Raw genomic sequence first — 18,803 nt, 5'->3', positions numbered from 1 at the left:
ATAAATGTCCCACAAAATTGCGTGACCAAAGAGGCTTACTCATGATGTAAAAACCGACAGTACCTGCACTGTACCCTTGTGTACTGTACCTTCGCCACTGCGATGAGAGTCCTCCTCATGTTTATAAATGTAGATCACTTGTATTGATGTTAAATCTTAGAGCATTAGTAGCTGTCAGAACCTACAAGCTCCGCGCGGTCGCCATGTTGTCAAACATCTATCAGATGCAGGCCCCGTCTAGCCTCTGCATGCAAACATGAGATGATAATGAATGTTGACATATCGGTCTAACGATTGGGGCGCTTCCACAAAGAATTGTTTTACAACGTTTACCGATCGCACGTCTTGACATTGAAACTACGCAACCGCAATAGGATTACCGAGAAGCTGGATGCGACTTTAAGTATACTAGAGACAACTAAGAGACAACTAAGAAAAATTAACCGCGTGAAAGCTGCATAAGGCGGCCAGTTTGGTTCACTGCAGCTGCTGCAGCGTGCACACGTGCGGACCGGCCATTCGCAGGCGAACAGGCACGGACAAATTCACTAAGTGCCTTTGAACTTCCTTGAATTATATGTTTTCCTCTTGATTGGCGAGGGAGGAATCAAACAGTGAAATTTCCTGGCTAAGCTCGTTGCCAATCGCAAGGCGGGCGCAAAGTTCTTCGGCTTTAAGCCTACGGTAACCAGCTTCAATGATGGCGTCTCGACCCGAACAAAATAATCCGAACCAGTGAACTGCATCACGCTGCCACCGACAATGTGCTTATGTGCGTTCCCGAATTCCAAACACACCCGTGGCGCTTCCGTTGTGAGCATCCAAAGCTAGCTACAGCAACCGGGCTACCAGCCGCCCCCACTGCACACTGCCGTCTTTATTACCTGCATCTCGCACTATGGAAGACCCCCCATGCCGAGCAGAGCAACAGCAGATCCTTGCCCAAAGCCCTACCCGCAGCTTTAGCCGCGTAGCGCGGGGTGTGTGTGGAACCATTATCCTGTAGGATAATCGCTATCAGGCATTAAGCTGCCCAGAATGCCGCCCGCCCTCTTGCCGGTGCACAGGGTGCAAAAAGTTAGAGTTAATCACTAAATGCAATCATCAGCCAGCCTTCAATCCACGTTGGAAGTTGTTTGGAGAAGTTGCAGGTGGCCTTGTCCAGCCATCCTTATCATGCGGCATGCACACTTGGGCCCATGTGGGCAACATATGCTGCATGGTGCGCAGGCACTTTGTATTCGGCCAACACATGTTGCGGTTTACCGAGGCCTTTACAAAGCATTGCCCTGGTGAAACGCCCTTCTGACTGGTGCTGGAGTTCTGCTTGGAGGTTGATTGCAACGCTGTGACCTCTATGCTAGTCACGATTGGTCCAGGGCTCCAGCTTTCTAGTCCCTCCCTCCTAGCCCTCCCTCATAGGCTGGTCCAAGGCAATGCAGGATCACTGACTGCCATCGGCAAGGCCATGCGGTCACTGATTCGGACGGACGGACAGACGAGGCGGTTGCTTTACCGCTAGTCCTGGTGCCGGACATAGGATTTCAAGCCAGCCCGGGCCAACCAACAACATTCTGGGGTCCTAAATACCATAGCATGCCTTTTGTAGCGTATGCCTGATGCCGAATCCGTAATGTGCGACTGGGTCTGGGAGCGGGGATTAGCCCACCGGGGTTGCCTGTGTTGTTGTCGATGGGTGCAAATGCAGTAGGGTGCAGTCTCCCGAGACTACAAATGCCGAACTTCATCCTGGCTTCATAGGACGCACAATAATGGATCCTTGGAAGCGATTTACGCATAAACTGAATAAGCGGCAGCTTCGGTCATCGATAGGTTGCGGCTCCTTGCCCAATGGGGACCATGTATTTCGGCAGGACATGTGTACAACATTCAGACGTTGCACTGATCTGCACTGTCGCCAGCATTTGGGTAAATGCACCTGTAGTACATCATTTATCTTATATTGGTGTCAATAAAGGAAAAGGAAGATGGCGCTGGTCACCCAAAAGGCGAGTATCGTAGTTATAGCGACAAGCCGATTGGCGACGCGCTCTTATGGAAAGATTGAAATGGAGTATTATATTTGCTGGGCTTGTATAAGACTGCCTCAATAATGCTGCCGTCCTTACTTTGGCTGTAGGCGTTCTGCTCGCCACAGGCTCATGTCGGTAAGAAGCCACATGCATTTGCTCAAGGATTTCAAACAGTAGGAGATTGTGGCGACTTTAGCCTAACCGCCCCTGGTCATTTCATTCCCCTGGTGTGGGCTGACCGATGCACATCTCTTCGCTGTCCTGTCTTGAGCGCGTCATTTCCAAAAGCTACTCCTTCAAACAGATACCATGCAGTATCTCTCAGGTCAAACATATCCTGTTTCAGGTGGCCGGACACGCTTGAGGGCCGTACGGGTCTGCTGCCAGTCTCGGCCAGAGCAAGCGGCCGATGCACCGCGGAGGAATCTGCTGCAGAAGTCCGTGGCGCTTGTGGCTGCGGCAGCGGTGCTAGCAGGGTGGGTGACGAGTGGTAACAGAGAGGAACGGAGCGCCGTGAATTGAAAGGCTCCGTAGCAGTAAGGCACTGCCCATCGGCTGGGCACTCCAGTCCGAGGGCCGTAGTTTCTCTGCTAGGGCAGGGAAGTCCAAACTCAGTCGCCGCATTTGCTGCCCCCTTACCAAAGGCCCGATGACAGATGGCTAACCCTCATAAAGGGGGAAAACCCGCACATCGCGACACCGGAAGCTGCGGCGTGCCTATCTAACCTCCAGTTTGTGGGGGACACTGCTGCCAATGTAAATAAACGAAAGTGTAACTGTACAGAGCAATGTAGTTTGTGAAACAGTGGACCCGCGAAAGGCTCTTGGTCTCACCTAGTAACTTTCTACTTTACCAGCTAAAACCTGTTTGGAGGCGCCAGCAACCCTGTTCCGCACCTACCGCACCTTACCGCCCCGATATCCCCTGCATTGCACCGCCTCCATACCTACCTACCTCCTCATACCGCCCGCCATCGCTGCCGCTACAGGTCGCAGTCCGCCGCGGCGTTGGCGGCCTCCCTTCCCCCCCAGGACATCAAGGTGCTCTGCGATGTGGAGTGCTCCGCCGCGCTGGAGGCTGTGGAGGCCGTCACACTGCCCTCGGGCCTCAAGTACAAAGATATCTCCCCTGGAAGCGGCCCCAGCCCGCCGGTTGGCTTCCAGGTGGGCTGGGTGAAGGAATCGAGCGGGGATTAACTTTGAAGTTGTAGATATTACAGCGAGCCCCAGGCCCCAAGGGAATACCCAGGGGTAGGGCCATGGGAGCCCACAACGGACCGTGCCCCTTAACTATATAATTAACTACATAAATATATAATTCAATAAACTACATAATTATAATATAATTAACTACAAAATTTTATAATTATATAATGAACTATTTATATAATAATAAAGGGTTTGCCTACCTGGACGTGCTGAGTGCGGTACGCTTAGGCTGGATGATTTGGGGCAGGGCGAGGCCGGGCATTGGCCCTGAGGTTGGGTTATACGCATCTACGCATGTATAAGAGGGCTCAACTAGTATCCTGCAGGGCACATTGCTTTCTCAATAAGATTTCCTTTTTATGTTGCAGTCCTCCTCCTCCGCCGCCGCCGATTCCGGTTTCAGGTTGTGGCGAATTACGTGGCCATGACACCTAACCTTCGGGTCTTTGATAGCAGCTTGGAGAAGGGCAAGCCGTACGACATTCGGTAAGCCTTACAAAGGCCTGCTGCACACGCAGAGATGGTTGTGATGATGGGTTATTTATACTTGCGTCATTTGATTAGGGTCATGGGTTGCGCCGCGCATGGATGGAAGTTGGGCCATGTAATCGTCCTGCAACATGTGATGCGAGGTGGCGCCGTGCATGCCTATAAGCAAGTTAGTAGAGTGGGCATGTAAGGAATGTACCTACCGTCTGTTATTCCAACAGTTTCTTTTTCGTTGTACGGTTCATTAGTGTAAGACGATCGACGGCTTGGTTGTCCTGTAATACGCGATCTGTGCATGCATGCATGGTGAAGATTTCCATGCCGAGACGCACAGCGGAATGTTCGTTCGCTGTCCAGACGTTAGATGTTTCCTGGATGGTGACCATCACTGCCATGTCTACTAGTTCGCAGCCCCGGCAGCTTCGGCATTCGTTTTCCTTTCCTGCTTAGAGGTCGGTGCTAAGGTGCCGAAGTGCGTCATAAAACGTCACAAATTCCTCCGCATGCACCTGCACTCGTAGGGTGGGTGCGGGCCAGATAATCAAGGGCCTGGATGAGGGGCTCTTGGGGATGAAGCCCGGGGGCATCCGCAGGCTTTACATTCCGGGAGACCTGGCCTTCCCTAAGGGGCTCAAGGCCGCTCCGGGCAGGTGAGAGGTGTGCGGGGAGGGAGCGAGGTGGGGGTGGGACATGAGGTGACGTGTGGGGCACTGGGGGGGAGGATTACGTACTTCCTGCAGTGGTATGGTGCGCTGTTCGTGTGACGAGTTGTGTTCGATTTCGTAGCAACGAATCTGGGTTGCGCAATTACACGCCGCCAGTAGTCGCGCCGCAATCTTGCAGTTTTTTTATTCAACGGTGTTTTAACCTGTTGCGGTGTTCCTGCCTGCCGGAGCCTTTGGGCTTATTAGGAATTAAGATGGGCGGGAAAAAAAAGGGGAGCCCGGGTGGAAGGTGATTGGATAGCGCATGGATGCTGTGCCCCGCCAACAGGCTTCAACAGATCGCCGAATGTGCTACCGCGCAATGTGCTTCCGCACCGGTGCGCACTTCCATACCCCCATTTTAACGATTTCGGTTCTCCATTTGGAGCTTAAAAAGCTATCGCCGACGCAGTTTTGCCTGTGCGCCTCCCGCGTTGTGCAGGCCTGCTGTACCGCCCGCAACCCCGGTCGTGTTCGACGTACAGCTGCTGTACATCCCCGGCTTGGAGGGTGACGAGTGAACGGCAAGACGGCGGGTAGAGCGTGTGCATTGCCGCGCGATACAAAAATCGTTACTTGATGATACCGCGCACCAAACCGGGCTTCCCGTGTGGGACGTTACAGGGGCCGTAACCCCATGCCCCCGGATGTATGAAATCTTCTGGGGCGTATGAAAGTGATGCTTATTTGGTGGTAACTGCGTTCTTGGGGTTTGACGTAACCCATTTTTCCGATTTGCGTTTATTGCCTGCCTTGGGACAAGGAAAAAGTCGTTGAAATCATCATAAACCCACAACCTTTACGAAAGTTCACGGTCTAGGTTTAGGCTTACCGGCAGGTTTATAAGGCTGGTTGGGCAAGGCGGCGGCCGCCACATCCATCGGTACCTTGTTGGTGGTGAAGATGGATGTGCAGCGGGGAATTATATTTGGGACCCCATTCAGCGAAGCAGCGTGTGCTATTCTCTGTGTGGCAGATGGTGGTGTGCTATCTAACATGTGATATATGTGTGTGTACGCGCGTGTGCGTGTGCGTGCCTTTGCTTATGGCAGGTCGTCGGGATATCGCACTGGGCCGGGCGGGCGGGCGCCGTCGGGGCGTGGGTCTCGTACATGTGTGCCATTGATGTAAGATGATGAACAAACGACCTTAAAATGGGGAAATCCATTTACGGGACATCAGTACCGTGTGATGTGAGCTTCCCGCACCCTTATCCTCGGTGTCTGCCACAAAGGTAAACTTGGCGTATGACATGCGATGTCGTACACGGCGATGTCATACATCGCTGTGGCAGGGTGGCAATCTAACAGATGTTCTATTCCCGATGCGGCATCTTTGTCGGAAGATATAACAGCAACAGAACAGCCAGGAAACCTATGCAAATGCTGAAGTTCCTCCTTGAGAGGCACAATACCGTAGTGAATGCGGAAATCAGGGTTTCACCGATTTTGAAGCATGGCCTGGACGGCTGGTTATGTGAATATTCCGGCTGGTTGTGCGGGTGTCCCCTGCTCTTCATCAAATGTGTCCCAAAGACAGTCCTAATCCGAGCAAGCGCAGCGCTAGTTCAAAGCCTTTACACTTCAAGTCTGATTCGCTGTTTATTTTGCGATAACAGTCACGTCACAGTGCTGTGACTTGCACAGCGTGTCGCCGAGGACTGCAGGCGAAACTTCCTCGGGGAAGATCCGGAGGGAAAAAGTCATGATTGGGTGTTTGTATTTGGATGGATTTGGGCACCCGCGCTACTGTGGGTGTGGTGGCGGTGTGGAGGGAGTCGCCATCACTCCCTGCCGTCGCGTCTTCATCAGCAAAGTCCGTGCAGCTGCCGTGACATTACAGCATGAGGTAGCTCCGGGCGGCAGCGGCAGTAGTGGCGGTACCATTGCTATTGGTGCCGGTGGCCGCCTTATTTAGTACTGCTACACTCACCACCGACACAGCCGCTCCAGTGACCTGCGCTGTGCACTCCAGCAAATGTGTAAGGTGTTTTATTCCAGGGCCGGCTCACAGAGCTGGTCTGCGGAGGTGGCGGAGCTCTGGCAGCTGACTGTCGAGGCAATGCAATATGCACGGTGGCTTGACAGGACTGTTGCGGAGGCGAGGTCTGCTGGGCCAGATTTTGTCGAGCGCCTTGGCAGCGCTGAGGTTTGGTGGCGGGTTGGTGAGGAAAAGGTGATCTGTCGAAGTTCTGTACAATTACCCGATTTAGCACGGGATTATTTGGACAAAGGCAGCAGCAAGAGTCGACATATCGTGTCAGCCGTACACATTGACATATACCAAGATCAGCCTTGTTACATTACAAAAGGGCCCCTCCGGGATCGAACCGGAGACCTGCTGATCTGCAGTCAGCTGCTCTACCACTGAGCTAGAAACCCACGCTCTTGACAAAATAGATGTTTTAAGGTTATAAATTATGGAACAGCTCGTTCAAACATCTTCGTCCTGCTCCTTAGAGAGCGAAGTTTTCAAATCTTCAAACGCAGCGCAGTAAGCATAATGCTACAACAGGACTGGTCATATAAACATAGGCTCCTGGATACACGCATTGTTCTTCCGCAGGCTAGTTTTCTTACAACTGCGAAGTTAGGGGGTATAACTGAAGCGCTCATGGGCCTATGCAACTGAACGGTGCTCTACCTATTACACCAGCTCATCACTAGGGCCAACATTTTCGCGTGCGGTGAGAACATACAAAACACGTTTGCCGCTCTATTAGGACGTTCCCCGGGAACGCGTCCCATTCCCGACGTTACGATACCAAATCGACAATCAGTTTGTAGTGAACAATACTGCACGAAAACCAATGCAGTGCGAATATTCGGAAGGCATGCATACAAGGTGTTCAGGCAGATGAAAGGACAGCCGCGTGGTTGGAGCCCTGCAGAAACCGCACCGTAGCTGCCTGATGGCACCACATCCCACTGCACGAGTGGTGCGCGAAAGCAGCGGCGCAAACACAAAAACGCACCACAGCTTGCGAGTCCGCCGACGAGTCTGCTGTCCCTAAACACATACGTGCACGAGTCGATGCATCCACGATATTTCTAGTAACTCTAGAGAAAACACGCTCAACACATCGCCACATACCATGAATTTCAAATGCACCACCGGTCAGGCATGGCGCTCGCTAGCACAACTCACAAGGCTTTTTCCAAACCAGGCCGTTGCCATTGCTAAAAAAATTCAGGGTGGCCTTCGCCAATGCGTTCAGCTAGCTACAGAAATGCTGCATATATTATGGGACATGCCGACCGACATGCGGTCTAACTGTTCGTGCCCTGCCACGCTAATCCAATTGCCCCCTGCATCACCGCGGGGAGAGCAAACAAACAAAAACACCCCTACAATCGTACAGTACGAACTACGAACGTGTTCAGCAACACATGTAGTCATGACAGTACGGATGCACCGGGAGCCGTTAAGCCGTACAGCCCAGACAGCACACCGCTTTCCCTTCGTAGCTCCTGTAATCGATACGTTCACACCCAGATAGGATAGGATAGGACATCAGGACATCAGGAGATCAGGAGATCACACGTCAGGACATGGCAGCCACATGGGCGCACCTAAAAGATGGGTCGGGAACTGGAGAGTTTCCGTGAGCTCCGTCGGCTCTAAAGTTGGGCAAAGTGGAAAGCCGGGGCTGCCTAATCTCTGGCCGTACTTCGTGACTTCGTGCAGAAGTGTCGAATCGACCTGAAGCTGCTATGGAGGCAGCTGGGAGAGATCACAAAGGACACGCTGCCCCATTGAAGACGGAGTTGGTAGGTTGGGGAGTGCATTTTGAGCGGTACTAAAAGATGGGTCAGGCCAGTCAGGCGGATCCCGTTGCTGCACAGAGGTTCCTTGGCTACATTAACGGACGTGCTGTGATTGGCAATGGGCCCTTGGCCGGGCTACCTCTGGGTCTCGGGATCTGGAGGGATCCACACAATCCGCGATTTCTGGGAAGGAGGAGCTTGCCGAAGTGGTCATGCACATGACGCCTTTGAGGTTATACAGGCGGTGAAGGACCTACCCTACGGTAAGGCGCTAGGATGTAAAAGGGTGCCGGCGCAGTGCTATAAGTGGAGTGCGCCTGGAGACAGCATTTGAACACCTATGCTGCTTAAGATAAGATAGGAAAGAAATAACCATGCCTATGCCACATACCCACCTAGAGCACATCAGGGCAACGGGTGACACTTTCCCTGAGCAGTTCATCACTGCCACGATATTAACACCCGCGTCCAAAAAGATAAATGGTAACGCTGTTATAGCCAAACCGAGACCAAGCAGGTGGTGTTGGGGAAATGCTATGCTGCTATTATCCACCGGAGATACGCCATCACATGACGGGGCCTCGAGCTTAGGCCTCGAGCTCAGGCTGGTTTCAGGTTAAGCTTTGGTACGTCGCGAGGCCGCTGTAGCAAGCAAGCAAAAGCAATCCCACATCCACAGCACCTGCTGGGCAGCTATGGGCAGCTTGCTTGGGGCATCATCTTTTTGTCAAGCGGCACCTCACGCAGGTGCTTTGCCAACGCGGCTTATTAGTATTTAGACAAGCGTGGGTTGTGGCCCCTGCCTTACGGATTGGGCGCTTTGAAGGAGATCCGTTCCATTTGCTTCTACGGTTGTGAGACCTGGGGACCTGACCCCTAGATGAAGCTCTTGCACGAACTACCGTGACCAGTGGTTTTAAAAGTGGTTACTAGTGACCACGTGGTTACTGAGAAAATAATTCCCTTCCACAAGGTGGCCACTAGGAACTCTTTTGAGTCACCTGCCAGTAACAAGGTGGTCGCCAGGAAATTGGGCCCCCGTACAGAACACCGTAGTGACAACCTAAAAACTTTTTTGACGCTTGGATAGGAGCAGTGATGAGCTACTGAGCTCGGCTCGGGAAAGCATTGCCGTACATAGAGTCAAATTTATGAAAGCTTGAATGAGCGTTGTGAAGTTGGATCTTCGGATGCATGGTTCTAGTGGGCTCCTGTTCAGCATACTCGCTGGGGAATTTTTTGTGTGAGGTGGTTATCATATCCTTTTTAAGCTCCCGTTCATGTCGCCATGGAACCACGAGAGGCTGTCTGTATTGCCAGGCATTGAATGTTTTTATGTGTTCTTACGATATCTATGTATTCTGGATAGCCTTCGGCTGCCTCTTGGGCCCCCGGCTCGTATGCGCCCCTTACAATTTTGGAATGTAACGCAACAAGGCGTAACATACATACGCACACACGCCAGGATAGTACAAGCCGGTGCACCCGGCAGTAGCAAAGCAGCTTTTTAAACCCATCCCTCGTCATGCACTAGCCATCACCACCTTGTTCACCTTGGCGCACGTATGATACAGGATACCTTAACAAAAACCCCCCACTCCTCACAAAACCTTCAATATAGAGCATCACTCGGGGGGTTCAAGCTATACCTTTTGTTTCGGCGTCCACGCACACACAGCAGAGAGACGTTAACCATCCCAAAAAATCTCTAACAACATCTACAGATCCCTCGCGGAAGCCACCAGCACACAACAGCGCTGGGGCGAAAAAACTCCCGTTCGCCGTCGTCTCCACAGCTTCCCTCCGCCCCTATTGGGCTTTTAGCGTCGACCACCAAAGTGGTGCCGCCGTGCGTGATTTTGTCCGACACGAACTCTCCACATGTCACCTCACAAGCAAAACCTCTCCACTTCTCACTGTCATTGGAGCGCAATCAAAGCCTAATTGCAAATAAGCACACCAGCAAATGAGTTTAGAAGGTCAGTCGCCACTTACAACAATAACATTCCTCTACCGTACATCGTAGGAGTACATTGTAGCTAGCTGCAGGCCAGCCGTACCTCACCTCATCGCCTCACTTCATGTAATGCATTTGCCTTACCGGTCATCCATGCCGTACAGCAGCTGCTGACACCATGCTTTAAAACGCCATCCCACCAGATCTCCTAGCCAACGGACCGTATGCATGGAAATCTCCACAACCGCATGGTGTCGAGGTAGCCCGCACATGGTTCAAAGCTCATGTCGCGCCTCCATTTTCACCCCAACCACCATCGCACTTCCGTTTCCCTGTATATATTCTCGGCCTTTCAGTGGTGCACGAATGCAGAGGCGCTTAGTTGCATTTGTACGCTCGACATCATAGGACCAGCCCATTCCGTCACGTCTGATCAGTCGTGCAGTACAAGGCGCCGTGGGGAAGAGGCTGCCCGTGCAACCACTAATGACTTCAGATAGCCTGAAAGGCCCACTGAAACGTGTAACCCTAAACATGTACAGAAATGCCCTTTAACATGCCACCCCGCCAGAAAAGCTTCGCCACTGATGCGCGAAATCAACCTCCTGCTAAAGTCCAAAGTTGGATCATCCCACATCTAGTTCCACCCACGCTGCATCCAAGGTGCACGATGCAACCGTATTGAGAGCTGCGGAGCACTCGTTCTGCGATTGGACGTGAGCAGAGGCCTCCACCGGCGTAAGCAACACCCGCATCTCCAGAGCTATCCTTAAAAAGCTACCGACCAACCTCACAACTCTCTTAGACGGGCGATTATCCGGTCATAAGAGCAATCCACCATCTCGCTTCCTGCACTGGTGGACAGCTGTTTGCCACTGGTGGACGAGACAGCTGTCGTAAGTATACATCTATTCTGCTTGCCAGCCGTCGCAGCCACTCCCTCCCTCCCTCCCTCCATTAACATTTTGAACTGGATAGCAGACACCGGAACTGTAAATGGCATGGCCATCAACAACCTGACCTACTACACCTCGCAGATTCAGCCCAGCTCTTAATAAATGCGCTCTAGGACGTAGTCCACCATGAGCCGCAGGGAGCGTCTTGAGGGGCCCTCAGGGAGGCACTCCAGGGCTGCAAGTGCCATGTCCGCCTGTTGCCGCGCCAGAAGCCTCGCCTCTTCAATGCCGCCCGTCTCCCGGACCAGCTCAAGTGCACGCTCCAGGGAGCCCTCCTCGACAAACTCCGAGGAAATTATGTCCAAGAGTTCCGGGGACTTGCGCAGCGCGAAAATTGCTGGAGCAGTGAGGTTCCCACTCGCCAAGTCCTGACCCTGTGTGCATGTGGGAGACAGGAATATCATACAATCCGAATGCGGGCCGGAATGAAACCTAACTTTGCTTAATCTAGGTGCAAGGAAGGGGAAGGTGCAAGGAAAACCCAGATCAGTAGGAGGCAAAAAGGGGAATGGAGAAGGCAAGCTGCCGGCTCTCCGACCTAATTTTGACAAGAAAATGCGCCGTTTTGGTAGCAGGAAGCTGTCAACCCAATTCATTCAAGCCAACTCACTCCAGCGGGCAAAACCCATAGCACCTTCGCACCGCCCTGAGGTATGTGACAAGACTACCTACCACCAGCCAACCCTGATCAGGCCTTTTCTTACAGCTTAGTATCACAAAACCCAGTCCTCCCCAAACCGGCTGGGTAACCTCCCAGCCGCCGCACCTGCGGCTTGCCCAGCTGCTCGGTTGACTGCGTGAAGTCCAGAACATCGTCCACAACCTGAAACGCCAGACCCAAATGCTTGCCGTAACTGTACATAGCCTCCTTCACCTCTACGGGCGAGTCGCTGAACACGGCGGCCGAGCGGCAGCTGGCAGCTATGAGAGAGGCGGTCTTGTAGAATGACTTATCGAGGTATTGCTCCAGGGTGATGTCGGTATCAAACAAGCTGGCAGCCTGGCTAATTTCACCGTTGGCGAAATCCGCAATGACCTGACTGATAAGCTTGATAACCTGTCGCGTACATGATTTGGGTTGAGGACGCGGGCATGCATCTGAGCTGGGCTGCCATTGGGTGCGGAGGTTTTCAGTGCGAGGCAGCTTAGATACTGAACCTCCGACAAGAACCGAAAGGACGCACCTCTAGGTTGTCAAGGTTCGCCAGGAACCAGGAGGATTGAGCGAAGAGAAAATCACCAGCCAATACAGCGACGCGAGTCCCATACATGCTGTTAATGGTTTTCTTCCCTGCGAGTGGCAAACATGCGAGCGCCAACCTAAGGAAATAGCCGAGCAAAAGTGCCGTTGAAATGGGAGCCCCTTTAATTCTATTCACCTCGTCGGATGTCACATTCATCGAGCACATCGTCGTGCACCAAGCTGGCGGTGTGAATCATCTCGGTAATTTCTGCTAGACGTCGGTGCTTGTCTGTCAGTTCCCTGTGATGCAAGGACATGTTTGCTTCTATGCACAAGAGGTAGATAAGCGAACACAGCCGAGACGGTGCTCACGTGAGGCCCTCACGCTGGGCGGTTGAGTGCGCGACGAGGAAAACAATGACTGGCCTCAACTTCTTGCCGCCAGCACCAAAAATCTGCTCCGCCGCAGCCATCAGCATAGGGTGCCGGTTGCCAACCACGTTCTTAAGGTTTTGGTTCATTTGCTCCATATCCGACTTCACAGGCGCCAAAATCTCGTTCAATAGGTTTGCCGGTGGCACAACCTGCGCCTCAAGCTTCAGCGCAGTCTGCTCCTCGCTCCGAGTAGGTGTGTAGACGCATGTCCGCACAACTGGGCGCGCGTCGCTGTTGCGCCGCGAGAAAGTTGTGATGGAACGGTGGCGCGGCAGGCAAGTTTGCAGAACACGCGAAGAGCAGCCAACTGTCTCAGGCGTGCTCATCCGCTCTGGAATATTCATATTGTACAAGCCCATATTTCAGAGTCTGTGGCAAAGGACAGGTGTTCGTGTCAGCTAGTCGGACATCGACCTTTTCGTGAGTGGCTATGTCTCTTTCACGTTCCTCTAGGAAAAGTATAATGAAATAGAACAATGAATAGCTGGCAAACGCGGCAATAACGGTACTCAGCGGTGGAGCATGACTCTGGTCGCATCGTCCACACAGTCTTGATGGCTGGAAAAACAGCATCGTACAGGTGGGGCCCAAATAGGAAAACCTGACAGCCAAGCAAAGGTTATTGCATGTGATTTTCATTTCAGTGCGCATAGCTAACAACTGCAGTTGACCCCAAAGACCTTTGAGTGCTGCGGTTTACTTGCGACCGGTCGTGCATGCGCACCTGGTGCACATCTGCGCGCGTGGCGCGCATCCTAAACTAAAACCCCATAGCGGCTTCAGAGTGCATAATCCGCCGATTGTTGTACAGTGCACCTCAACATTCAGCCTGTCCACGGGTTCGAATGTCGCCTGTGACCCGTTGGCAGCGGCTGCTCAAGAACCATCCGGCAAGCATCCATTTCCAAGATTAGGCGATGCTACGCGAATAAAGCTCGCGCCTCAGGCTTCGCGCCGCGTGCCCCATCATTCCTCAACTCAAACCCGTTTAACCCCCCGCAACGCACATTCACAAACGCGCATGCTAGTGACCTCCAGACCATGGCCGCACGGTGTCACCAATACTGCCCTCGGCAGTACCAGTACCTCCTCTCTTTTCACATTCTGCTACCTAATAAGCGCCTGCATGGACGCGGGTGAAATTGAGGTATGTTGCTGGGCCCTCAGTCGATGTGGTTGGCAACGGCGGTGGTTTGGCTGGCCGATCAACTGTTGCATGGTATGAGTATCCGAAACGAGTCTGCCTTACGCATACGGGCATACAAGCTCTAAATGATTCAAAGACTCCTCAACCTGGCGACTCGTTAGCAAAGGTGGTGGTAACAGTGTGAAGGAACTCGAGATGTATGTAAGCGGTAACTGGCGGCATCTCCAGGCCCAGTTCAATGTCCTCATGCACATGCAGGCTCTTACTCCAGCCGCCACCGCCGCCGCCGCCGCAGCAGCAGCAGCAGCCGCAACAACAATGACAGCGGCGGATGGCGCATCCTTTCCTGTTCTCCGGCCATTCTCCTTCCCGTCTACTTTCCGGTCTCGCCGCGCATCTCCTTGTCTGTCCCTCCTCCAACCCCCCTCTTCCGCTTCCTCTTTCCTTGCCCTGCCCCTCCGAACCGCACTTCCTCACCCTTTCGCTCCACTCGCCATGGGGGCTCGGCCGGCTTCCTGGGAAGTAACGTCTCCTACGGGGAATGAGAACGAATGACGAGCCGGGGTTCTGAAACAAGCACTAACAAAAGATGTAGCCAGCCAGTTCTTTCACTTTACCCCATAAAGGAGCCCCTCCAGCTCCTCCATCCCCTCCGGTGCACAAGGCTTCCGTGTGGTTTCAATCCGCTCCTGGTCTACCGACCGAGTCCTGGACAAGTACTACCGCGGCCATGCACCGTGACGTGGCTGCCGTCCCCTGCATGCAAAAAACATACATACATACATACATACATACATACATACATACATACATACATACATACATACATACATACATACATACATACATACATACATACATACATACATACATACATACATACATACATACATACATACATACATACATACATACATACATACATACATACATACATACATACATACACTTGCAAACCTTCCCTGTTAGCTCTCTCCCCACCCAGGGGCCCCCGTCAGGTGCTGGATGCTTCGGATTTGGGTATGATTCATATGGCCACTAAATTCGGATCCGTACTTTACGACTGACGGCAGGGAGCACTGCCAGTTGAGCATTGGCAGTTGGGGGTTTCACTGGGGGGGAGTTTTCACTGCCGAGTGGTAAAGTATAAAGCAGGTTTATTGGCCAGCTGAGGCCGGATTCCCCGGTTAGTTGAGGCCTACCCTTCATGCGTACGTAGGCAGGGGATGCGGAAAGGGAGGTGGAGGAATGCAGGGAGGGAGTGGGAGAGTAATAAGTTGTTGCGGCCTATAGCGCAAGATGTCTGAAGGCAAAAGAAGAGGTACAGTTGTCCCAAAGCTCCCCAACCAGTCCATGGAAGCTGAGACGACACACGACAGTTTCATCCATCATTCCCCCACGCCCCTTTCCTTCCCCGACCACATTCCCTCCTTCCTGGAACAGCCATTGACGTTCGGCGTGTAGATTGCCGTATTGACGTTAGCGGTGCGAGCTTCCCATCTCCACGGCCTTGCGCCCTCCGTCCCCCTCCTTCCCTCACTTCGAACCCACTTCGTCTCGCACTCAACTGGGGATCAGAACCCAACATCACAGTCCCCCGGCGGCTTCCAGTGCCACCACTGCCGCTGGTGCCGCTCCATGCCCTCCTTGACATACGATCTGCCTTGGCCAACTCTGGTCGCACCTGGCCAGGTGGTTCAACTTCCGCTTAGTGGGTGTTGCGGGCCAAAACCCTTCAGCCTGAGGATCATGAATGCCGGGGCCCCTAGCTACGCACCGGCGCGGAATGGCTACCGTGAATGGGCATCGTACGACCTGCAGGACTGGTTTTTGTGTGTGGCGGGTAGGGTGGCCCGGAGCAGGGACAGGACGAGACGAAGGGCTGTTGTTGGGAGATGGTCTTGGTGGAGGTTGGAGTTAACGTATCCTGGCGGCGTGTGGTTTAATCCTTTATGATCTAAGACAGATGCATTGTACGGAAACCATGTATGTTTACAACGGGATCCAATTTAGAAGCACGGTGGCCACCCCAATCTCGCAGCCATGATGGTGGCCGTCGATGCCTGTTCCTGCAAGGGACAGAAACCTACATTCCACATTCCCCGTGAATGTGGAACCCGGCAGCCTTCTTTTCCAATGGACTGTATGGCATGTACGGTATCTTCTTTGCGCCTGCATGGCAGACATGCACTGTACAGGGTAACCACATCGTATGATATGGACAGCGGTGTGTTGACCATTTCGCACACGCCGGAATAAGACGCCGTGGTGCAGTACGCATACTTTGCGCCGTACCTGCTCGACCACCGCGTTAGGTGGGGAAGCCCCGTCGTCCCGGGTAATGGAGCTTTGCACGAATAACGCTTACGTACGCAATGGATCCTGGTTAGGCACCGCTGCGGCTCGTCGTGCTGGGAAGCACAGCGCTGGGATATTCTTTGCCAGAACGCAGATCAGCCACGAGGGCGCCAGTAAAGATCACCTCCCCAATGCTGTTAGCCTTGTGCTGGTTGTTTGTCGAACTGAAACCTCCTTACCTAGTCTGGGCGAATTCCCAGCCCTAAACAGAGACCCAACCCCGCTGTTCCTTTGTCCTCTCTTTCCCCTCGATTTTTTTGCAGCTGGCTGCTTAATTGCAGAGCCATGGAGCCAGTCGTAAAATCGAGGGGAAAGAGAGGACCTGCGTGGTTTTGCAATTGCGGCCCGGGGCGGAGCCCGGGGCGTACCAAGCGCCTGAATGCGGCGCTGCTGCAGGTGGCGCATATGCTGCGATAGTTGATCTGCGGGATCGGCGGGATTCGAATTGTGGGGGGAACCATTTCGGCGCGCGGCGTGGACGTTCGAGACGTGTCTCGAGAGACGGCGATTTTGCTGAAGAAAGAGGTGACGTTCTGCGTGCGGTACGGCGGCGTGATGCCGCGCTGTATGGTGCTTTGGTGCGGGCGCTAGATGGACGAATGAATTAATGTATGTATATATATGTACATATGTACACACACTGAGGTGGCAGCGAGCCCCTTATCGGCACCGATAATACTAAGCCTGCTTCAAAAGCCAACCAGCTACCACACCAAGGCGATACTCCCTGACCAAGGACACGAACGCAACAGAGCGTAGCGCAATCTTCGTCTAACAGCAAGGACGGGACAGGAGCCCCCCGCAGCAGATGCCCGCACTCGACGTACACATAAAGGCTGGTATATGTCGTACGTATCCTTGGCCAGCATCCTTCCTTCGTTTTTATCTATTAGCGGTTAAGAGCCAATCAAATAATAACAACGTGTAATAAGTACTTCCCTTTGCGTTCTATGCGATAACTCATCCCTCAGGACAGCATGGTCCCTGATCCGGCGCCGATCGCATGTAAAGATCGCGTGAGATATTTAAGCAGGTGTTAACCCCACTCCCGCTTCCGACGTACTCCGACCGTCCTGGAAAACACACCTCACTGCTATATGGCAGCTCCTGAGAGGTATCAGAACATTATCTGCCTAGCCCTCCGATCTGCTTCCTTGCCAACTGAAGAAGTCCCAAGAAGGGGGTTCACGATCATTTTCTAGTCCCGCACTTTGCCCTCCCGGAGAATGTTGCGAGAATTTGTGGAGTAACGAAGTAACAAACACCCAGTGATGTGGCGGAGGGTTCGGCCTTGAAGGGCTTAGTGTACTTGCGTGGTAGTTCCGTGGTTTTGTTGTGCTTTATACGGGAGACATTCGCTTCGCCCGTGTAAACTAATAACAGTGGGCCGCCTGAATCCGGGTTCGCAATTTAGACTCTCAGTTGTCAAGGAGGTCTGGTCGTGAAATTGTTTGCACTGTTGAACTAGCCCGGGTTTTACGGTTATCCGCCCTATCTGTTCCTTTTTCATTTGTACGACCCAAGTAGTTGGTCATATGCACTGGAAAACCTGAGTGCTTTTCATTGTGTCCCGTTCATCGCATCCCTTGACTACTACTCTAATTGACAAGCTGACGGTGTCGAGGGCTGTGTGTTGACGCTCTACCAGCAACACAGTCACGAACAACCGGCTTAGGTACAGTCCCCCAAGAATTCAATTTTCTTCCTGCCTGTTGTGAAATGGCTTAGATCTAGTTTTTTCAGAAAGAAGATAGCTTAAGGATACAGGAACTTAGAGGCAGTTAACGCGTGGGCTGCGGCGCCATGAACCAGCCGGACCGCTATGTGCAGTTTGTGCTTCCCGAGGGGGAACGCAAGGTTAACTATAAGGCCGATACAAAACTGAAGGATGCCGGCACCTTCTCGTTTCGTTCTGAGGACCACACCATGGGGAACCTGCTGAGGATGCAGTTGCATTCAGACAAGGCGATGGTTTTCGCTGGATATCGCATTCCACATCCATTGGAGCCGGTGATGGTTGTTAAGGTGCAGACCAATGGGACGAAATCCCCAGAGGAGGCAATGGTGCATGCGCTACAAGATCTGGCGAGCGAGTTCGGTTACATGCTGAATGAGTTTGATCGGGAAGTGATGAATGCACAGCAGAACCCGATGCACAACCTTTGACGTCTGAGCAAGAACAGATCGTACATAGCCGTCTTGGCGTCAGGTCTATCTATAGGTATCCACTTCTTTTGCCTAACATCGCGTGTTCTCGCGTAAGAACTGGGGGGTCGGCGGCCTGCAAGGTTGTCCTTTTTTAAACACTCGAGTGGTCGTTTTCCATGGAATACAACCTGACCTGACCTGTACGTGTATCTTCTATGGATGTAACGTTCACCGTTGAAGGCGTCTTGCGCACGGTACCGTTAGCGTCACTCCACTTTCCTGTGCACGTCGTGGCCAACGGCGCGGAATGGAGCACCAAGCCGTCTCCAGCACCTGTGCTGCGCCTGTTACGCTCTTCATGTTCTTCAGCTGGCGCGGCCGATGTTGAAGTCGTCAGCAGCAGTCGCATCGTGGAGT

General features: G+C 52.8%; 3 protein-coding genes across 3 annotated transcripts; 2 read left to right on the top strand and 1 right to left on the bottom strand.

Annotated features, from left to right (window-relative positions):
- The first annotated feature begins 1,943 nt into the window (after window positions 1-1,943).
- VOLCADRAFT_103490 (uncharacterized protein) lies at window positions 1,944-5,581 on the top strand. The gene is made up of 8 exons (XM_002947506.1): window positions 1,944-2,009; window positions 2,141-2,168; window positions 2,380-2,509; window positions 3,023-3,197; window positions 3,646-3,728; window positions 4,253-4,381; window positions 4,878-4,971; window positions 5,488-5,581. Exons 1-7 carry the CDS (start codon window positions 1,989-1,991, stop codon window positions 4,954-4,956), a joined length of 645 nt encoding a protein of 214 aa, XP_002947552.1. The 5' UTR covers window positions 1,944-1,988; the 3' UTR covers window positions 4,957-4,971; window positions 5,488-5,581.
- A 5,629-nt stretch (window positions 5,582-11,210) lies between these two features.
- Window positions 11,211-13,059, bottom strand: VOLCADRAFT_57046 (uncharacterized protein; the record flags this gene model as incomplete). Its single annotated transcript, XM_002947367.1, has 5 exons — window positions 11,211-11,489; window positions 11,882-12,172; window positions 12,300-12,406; window positions 12,495-12,598; window positions 12,671-13,059. 5 exons carry the CDS (start codon window positions 13,057-13,059, stop codon window positions 11,211-11,213), a joined length of 1,170 nt encoding a protein of 389 aa, XP_002947413.1.
- A 4,798-nt stretch (window positions 13,060-17,857) lies between these two features.
- VOLCADRAFT_103489 (uncharacterized protein) lies at window positions 17,858-18,623 on the top strand. The gene has a single exon (XM_002947505.1). It carries the CDS (start codon window positions 18,042-18,044, stop codon window positions 18,402-18,404), a length of 363 nt encoding a protein of 120 aa, XP_002947551.1. The 5' UTR covers window positions 17,858-18,041; the 3' UTR covers window positions 18,405-18,623.
- The last annotated feature ends 180 nt before the right edge of the window (window positions 18,624-18,803 follow it).

This window comes from Volvox carteri (genome assembly GCF_000143455.1).
Source record: "Volvox carteri f. nagariensis unplaced genomic scaffold VOLCAscaffold_6, whole genome shotgun sequence".
Taxonomy (NCBI): domain Eukaryota; kingdom Viridiplantae; phylum Chlorophyta; class Chlorophyceae; order Chlamydomonadales; family Volvocaceae; genus Volvox; species Volvox carteri.
This window is presented reverse-complemented; position numbering and strand designations above follow the sequence as displayed.

Coding starts and splice junctions, on each gene's coding strand:
- VOLCADRAFT_103490 (XM_002947506.1), top strand. CDS start 1,989: ATGGCGCTGGTCACCCAAAAG. Junction 3,198..3,645: donor GCCCGCCGGTTGGCTTCCAG/GTGGGCTGGGTG, acceptor TTCCGGTTTCAG/GTTGTGGCGAATTACGTGGC. Junction 3,729..4,252: donor GGCAAGCCGTACGACATTCG/GTAAGCCTTACA, acceptor CTGCACTCGTAG/GGTGGGTGCGGGCCAGATAA.
- VOLCADRAFT_103489 (XM_002947505.1), top strand. CDS start 18,042: ATGAACCAGCCGGACCGCTATGTGCAGTTTGTGCTTCCCGAGGGGGAA.